At 35.3% G+C, this 7,935-nt stretch overlaps 1 protein-coding gene across 2 annotated transcripts in view; it reads left to right on the forward strand.

The window, feature by feature from the left end:
* LOC106883657 (uncharacterized) overlaps positions 1 to 7,935 on the forward strand; it is a 189,713-nt gene that overhangs the window by 180,766 nt on the left and 1,012 nt on the right. For both annotated transcript variants that reach the window (XM_052973548.2, XM_052973549.2), the window contains exons 4-5: positions 4,853 to 4,965; positions 7,460 to 7,935. The exon at positions 7,460 to 7,935 is cut by the window's right edge and continues 1,012 nt beyond it. In XM_052973548.2, coding sequence (XP_052829508.1) covers positions 4,853 to 4,965; positions 7,460 to 7,663 — 317 coding nt within the window. In that variant the 3' untranslated portion in view covers positions 7,664 to 7,935. The remainder of the gene's footprint in view (positions 1 to 4,852; positions 4,966 to 7,459) is intronic.

Here is a 7,935-nt window from a genome sequence, read left to right on the forward strand (position 1 = left end):
GGACAAAATGCTTAGTGGCATTTCTTCTGGCTCTTTATGTTCATCATCATCATCATTATCATCGTTTAACATCTGCTTTCCATGCTGACATGGGTTGGATAGTTTGACAGGTGCTGGCCAACCGGGGAGCTGTCTTATTGAATACAGTAAATTGTCACATCTCCTTGTCCCTTGTCATTTCCTTGTCATTTCATCCAACAATCCTTTCTCACCACTTCATCTCACACCATCCAGGATTTACCCCTTCCATAGGTAACCTCTGCAACAAGTACTCAGTTAACTTTGCCATTCATCCTTTCAGGATTGATAAAATGAAATACCAGTAGTGAGTTTGAGGTATTTGAAGTGCTCACTTTCCTCTGTGCCAAAATTTGCAACTATTATTAACTTTTTGATAGCAACTTACTTGAGACAACTCTTGGTTCTATGATATAAATTTTATGCTTTAATGTGATCTACGAGGGGAAGGGGCTGAAAAGTTCCAGGCTTTAAGGGTATCACAAAGGCTGGGCTGGAGGTTCAACCTTCTGAGATCCTTTACAGGGTTTACAAAACCTGAAGGACCGCTGCAATAAGTGTGTGAATCTGAGTGGGAAGTATGTTAAATAAAATCATAATTAACTGATCCTTCTGTATTTTCTTTTACTCAAAACCAGGAACCATTCAGCATTCCCTCATATATGTATATGTATGCATATATATATATATATATATATATATATATATATATATATATATACATATATCTCGTTCAGAGATTTAACATATATATATATATATATATATATATATATATATATATATATATACATATATCTCGTTCAGAGATTTAACATATATATATATATATATATATATATATATATATATATATATATATATATATATCATCATCATCATCATCATCGTTTAACGTCCGCTTTCCATGCTAGCATGGGTTGGACGATTTGACTGAGGACTGGTGAAACCGGATGGCAACACCAGGCTCCAGTCTAATTTGGCAGAGTTTCTACAGCTGGATGCCCTTCCTAACGCCAACCACTCAGAGAGTGTAGTATATATATATATATATATATATAGTTTTTAAAGCTCAATTTAATTTTAATTTTTTATAAATTGATTTTAATTGAGTTTTTACCTGTAATTTTGGATTTTGCCCCTAATATTATATATGTATATATATATATATATAAAATTTAATAAAGTATTCTTACCATTATTAAAATAACAATAATAAAGTGGTCAGCAAGTTTAACCTAAATAGGTAAAATTTACATATAAATTAATTAGGGTACTGGATTACCACTTGCTAGAAATAGGAGTTAACACTCCAAAGCCACAAATTTCTCACTATTAAGAAACATGCATGGTGAATATAATGAACATAATAAAATAGGCCTTACCCTATTGTTATTTTAATAATAGTACTAAAAATTTATTAAATTTTCATTTAGATGCAGAGAGAGAGAGAGAGAGAGAGAGAGAGAGAGAGAAAATCACACACACACATATATATAGTATAGAGAACAGGATCTAAAGTTTTGCAATAAAGAAATCCCATCTTTTTTCTTGGATATCACAATCCACATTGAAATAAGAACAATTTAGTGCCCGACTTTTTTAATAATGAAACAACTTCTGATCCCTAGAGTATTCTTTTATTCTTTTATTTGTTACAGTCATCTTGACTGTGGCCATGCTGGAGCACTGCCTTTTGGTCAAACAAATCGACCCCAGGACTTATTCTTTGTAAGCCTGGTATTTATTCTCTCTGACCCTTTTGCCGAACCGCTAAGTTATGAGGACGTAAACACACCAACATCAGTTGTCAAGCGACACACACACATGGGCTTCTTTCAGTTTCTGTCTACCAAATCCACTCACAAGGCTTTGGTCGGCCCGAGGCTATAGTAGAAAACACTTACCTAAGGTGCCATGCAGTGGGACTGAACCCGGAACCATGTGGTTGATAAGCAAGCTACTTACCACACAGCCACTCCTACACCTACTTACCACACAGCCACTCCTGCTCCTGCGCCTATAAAATACATTTTTAAAAAAATCTCCCAAATATCATAGAATATTTGAATAAAATGTTCATAGGCGCAGGAGTGGCTGTGTGGTAAGTAGCTTGCTCATCAACCACATGGTTCCGGGTTCATTCCCACTGCATGGCACCTTGGGCAAGTGTCTTCTACTATAGTCTCGGGCCGACCAAAGCCTTGTGAGTGGATTTGGTAGACGGAAACTGAAAGAAGCCTGTCGTATATATATATATATATATATATATATATATATATTTGTGTGTCTGTGTTTGTCCCCCCCAACATTGCTTGACAACCGATGGTGGTGTGTTTATGTCCCCGTAACTTAGCGGTTTGGCAAAAGAGACCGATAGAATAAGTACTAGACTTCCAAAGAATAAGTCCTGGGGTCGATTTGCTCGACTAAAGGTGGTGCTCCAGCATGGTCGCAGTCAAATGACTGAAACAAGTAAAAGAGTAAAAGAGTATTCAGTAATTGCTTAGAATAGCACATCGTTTGGGAAATAGGAAAATATTTTTTATCTAATCAGCAGATTATATGGAAACCATGAAAAGCCAAAGAACTGATAATAAAATTACATTAGGGGAAAAATTTGATAAAATCTTGAAACAACACCTGAGACTGGCTAATTAATGTAGGGCAGCTCACAACGAACACATAAAATATGTAGAAAATGGAATTAATTTTCTAATACACCCATGTTTCCAATATATCTAATTTCAAATAAATGTTCAATGTCCTTGATATATTAAATTCAATAAAACAAGTTTTATATGAAAGCTTTAAACAACTTCTTTATTAAATCTCCTGCCATTGATCCTAAATGTCTCCTTATAGTCTTGTAGTAATCCTCCCTATAGCCTTCCTATACATTTAAATTTAGGATACAAATTTGTAGCTGATGCTGAACATGATACTGCTTCTGCTTTTACTACTACTACTACTACTACTACTACTACTACTACTACTACTACTACTACTACTACTACTACTTGCAGCAGCAGCATCACTACTACTATAAACACCTCTACAACTGCAACTGTTACTGCAAATACTACTTCAACCAACACCACTGCTACTATTTCTAATATTGCTTCTGTTGATGACAATGATGAAGAGAAAGAGGAGAAGGATGATGATAATGATGAAGAGAAAGAGGAGAAGGATGATGATAATGATGAAGAGAAAGAGGAGAAGGATGATGATAATGATGAAGAGAAAGAGGAGAAGGATGATGATAATGATGAAGAGAAAGAGGAGAAGGATGATGATAATGATGAAGAGAAAGAGGAGAAGGATGATGACAATGATGAAGAGAAAGAGGAGAAGGATGATGATAATGATGATGCGGAGGAGATGGGGAGTGAATGAGAAGGAGAAGATGGGAGAGGAAGAGGAGGATTACTACATCATCATTTCATCATCATCATCGTTTAAGCTTCCTTAGTCTGTTTTGACTTGATTTCTACAGCTAGATGCCCTTCCTAATGTCAACCAATCCATAGAGTGTGCTGAGTGCTTTTTATGTGGCACCATCACAAGTGTTTTTTAAATGGCACCAACACCCACACTAACACATTTTTATATGTCGCCATGGTTTCAGGATCTCAATTCCGTTGTGGTGGGCAGGTCTTCTCAAATACAGCAATGTCCCAACATATCTTGGTCCTCTGTCGTAAAGTTTAGCATTTTGTGATTGACCTTCAATACTTCATTTCATATCTTTCTGGGTCTCTCTCTTTCACAAATTCCCACACATGCACAATGGGTTCTTTCAGTTTCTGTCTACCAAATCCATTCATAAGGCTTTGGTTGGTCCTGGGTCATAGTAGAAAACTCCAGCCCAAGCTGCCATGCAGTGGGACTGAACCCAAAACTGAAGCAAAACATCTTTATCACACAACCATGCCTCTGCCTCTCTCTCTCTCTCTCTCTATCTCTCTCTCTCACACACACACACACATACACACACACACACACACACACACACACACACACACACACACACACACACACAGAGAACAGTCTTCTCTTGGTTTAATTTACAATATTTATCAATTTTCTTTTTTTTTTTATACTTTAGCTTTTATATTTTAGCTTTCTTAAGTTAATGATGTTTTAGGAGGCATGAGAAGAAAATATATGCACATACATGTGGCTTTAGCCATTTAACCTTTTTGTTACCATATTTCTATTGAGATGCTCTGTGTTTCTTTCAATTAATTTTAAGTATAACAAAGAATTTTGCAAAATAACTTAGTTATCATTAAGCTAGTATTAGGAACATAAATTGTGACTAAGGTTTGGTGGAAGATTTTAATTCTGAACTTTTGTAAACAAGACATTTGTACCATAAAATCGGAGGTGGTTTTAGGCAGGTTGGTATCAAAAGGGTTAAATTTAATATATATATACTTTGTTATATACATACATATGTGCATATGTATGTGAGTATGTATGCATGTATGTTGTTAACTGCTTTTCAAAATAAATGTACACTTCATCTTAATGGCTCTGAGGTAGCTAAAAGATGTTGCACAAGCACTGAGTGCACTGTTTTTTATTGCAGAAATAGCTGTAAGCTAATGAAGGTGACTATGTAACACCTGTTTATGTCATTCATTAATTACTATTATGCTGTGTACTCTCGTAAAACTTTATTCTAAAGTGTATGAATATTGAGTTCTGACAAGAAGTCATTGGTATCAGCATACCTGAGCAAAATCATAAGATATTTATATGTACACATACACACACACTCATGTATGCATATAAAAAGCAATTATCATATATGTATATATTTCAGCTTTAACATCTGGTGGAGTAGATCCAGCTATTGTAGTGGAGTTAATAAAGAAAGAGAAAGAAATGGTACGGAAATTAATGGAAAAATACACAAACAAATTAAAGATGGCAAAGGTATGTCTTTCAGTTCTGTTTGGAACAATTTCCACAATAATCTTAATTTTGCATTCCCAAATTCAAGATAGATTCCCAATGCCTTTGTTGAACTGAGACCAAATTTTTTTGGAATGGTAATTGAGTGTCTGGGTATTACTGGTCACTTCATGTCAAAATGGTAACCAACTCTAACATTGTTCTTTCATTGTTGTTGTTGGCACTCCATTGCTTACGACGTAGAGGGTTCCAGTTGATCCGATCAATGGAACAGCCTGCTCGTGGAATTAATGTGCAAGTGGCTGAGCACTCCACAGATACGTGTACCTTTAAGGTAGTTCTCGGGGATATTCAGCGTGACACAGTGTGACAAGGCTGACCCATTGAATTACAGGCACAACAGAAACAGGAAGTAAGAGTGAGAGAAAGTTGCGGTGGAAGAGTACAGCAGGGCTCACCACTATCTCCTGCCGGAGCCTCGTGGAGCTTTAGGTGTTTCCGCTCAATAAACACTCACAACGCCCGGTCTGGGAATTGAAACCGAGATCCTATGACCGCAAGTCCGCTGCCCTAACCACTGGGCCATTGCGCCTCCACATTGAAAGAGGCCATTGCACCTCTTTCATTATCCTTAGTAATATACTCAAGAGGTAGCTTCTATGCTCATCCAGCTTTTCAGCTCTATCCTTACAGGAATATATCTTGATCTTTGAAAATATACCACAGTGTGTCTCTTTCCTAAGAAAGAAAATCCCTCTGACTCCAACCCTGCCTCACCCTACCAACTGTCATTTTATAACATCCACTTTCAATAACTCAAAGGAAATGGAGACAATCTTTAGTAACATTGTCTAGCAACTTGAGTCTCACTGTCCCCTTAATGACTGCTCGTTCAGCTTCAGTATTGATAATCATTGAAGAGAGACCCAGTGTCATTCACTAGTGGAATGATGTTGCCTGAGAAGTTTACTGAAAGTGGTGATATTGGCCCCAATATAAAAAATAGCTTTCAGCTGTGTGTGATTCACAAATCTCATAACTGCCTGCCTATGGAGCCAATTTCTCTCTTATGTCTTGGATCAGTAGCTTCCTATCAGATTGCATTATTGATGACCTGTGCTTAATGGAGTTCTCTACTGAACTATATTCTATCAACTGGCAAATACTTTCAATATCTGCAAAACATTTGGCAGTCTTCATAGCAATTGTTTACAGCTAAGGAGACTGAGCCAGAATCATATAAAATGAAAACAAAAGAGTTTCTTCAATCAAAACTCTTCAATGTGGTGCTCCCACCATGGTAATAGTCAAATGACTGAAATAAGTAAAAGATAAAAAGTATCTTTTGATTCATAGCATAGACCTCATGTATATTCTTGTTATTTTTGTTAAGCAGAAAGCAGTAAGCTGGCAGAATTGTTAGTACACAGGACAAGATGCTTAGTGCCCTTTTTGCCAGATTTATGCTTTGTGTTCAAATTCTACCAAGATTGACTTTGCTTCTCATCCTTTTGGTATCAATAAAATAAGTACCAGTTGAATACTGGAGTTGATGTAATCAACTTATCTCCTCCCCTGAGCTATTTAGCTGTTATTTTTAGCACATCTCATGACTACCTCATATCCTCCTCATTTATCAGGCTGATGTATTGATGTTTTTCAATATCTTTCTCCTCATAAACATATTCAGTGGCCTATTGCTTGGATTTTCACCAAATATTTGGGCTGTCTGTATTTTAAATAGTGATTAAAAAAATAAAAAAATTTAAAAAAAAAAATGTTTAAAAAATTCCAAAAATTAATAAAAATTTTTTTTTTGTTGTCATGTAAATTCACCTTTGAAGAATACAAATTTCCAAAAATTTTCTGAAAATTCTAAAAAATAAAAAAAGTTATGAGGGATTATATGGCATGCATAAAGCAGAATTCTACCAATGATTGTATAGTGTTGTTGTTATTGTTGTTGTTGTTATTAAGCTCTAACAACTAAATAGCAACAATTAACCTGCAGTGCTGACCTGGAGCTATGATCAAAAGATTCCAACCATGGCCATCCTGTCTTTTTCCTATATCTACAGAATCATGGATCACATTGTCCAACATGTACTCTTCTTAGATAGTGTAAGATGGTGAGACAGGAATTGTGAGATGGTTTGGCTGTTATTTCTAGCAGGTTAAGCTGACCACATAGAAGCTTCCTCATTGACTCAGTTGTATGTTATCATTGCTATTTAGCCCAAGGTCAAATCTCATTGAAGAGATTTATGATGAAAAGTATTCCAACCATGACTATCTCATTTATTCTTCCTATATGCAAAGAACACATGTACATATTTTACAAAGTATCTTCCTCTAAAATGATTTGAGTCTGATTTGACTGCTATTTCTAGCATGTTGCACAGCCATGTAGACTCGCCCACCCCCTTCATTTGCTTGCTTTCTAATATAATTATAAATATAGTGTAATTATCTCTCTCTTTTTTTTTTTTTTGGTTTCTTTGTTCATTTATTTCAGTTACAAGGAAGATTATTACAGGTAAACGGCAAACCAGGTGAAGCCATCATAAAGGTTGTGAAAACTGAAGGTGCAACTATATTGATTCTTGGTTCCAGAGGAATCGGTAAAGTGCAGCGAGCAATTATGGGGAGTGTCAGTGATTACTGTGTCCATCATTCACCTGTTCCAGTGCTAGTTTGCAGGAACAAAGACAAAAAGTGAATAAATTCAAAAGACAATTTAATCGCCACTTTTGTCGTAATTATATATATATTTTTTGTTTCTTTTCTTTTAAATTCTAGTTAAACAAAAATGAAAACAAAATTATAAATAAAAAATGAAATAATAAAATATAAAAAATGAAAAAGAAACAAAAGCACAAGATAGGATTAAAATGGAAATAATGGGCTATTGATATTGCATCACCCTAAAAAAAAAAACTAAAAAAAAAAAAACCAGAACAAGCAAACAAGGTTTTCCAATATTATTTCACA

The sequence above is a fragment of the Octopus bimaculoides genome, chromosome Z (assembly GCF_046866305.1).
Source record: "Octopus bimaculoides isolate indiv1 chromosome Z, ASM4686630v1, whole genome shotgun sequence".
Lineage (NCBI taxonomy): Eukaryota > Metazoa > Mollusca > Cephalopoda > Octopoda > Octopodidae > Octopus > Octopus bimaculoides.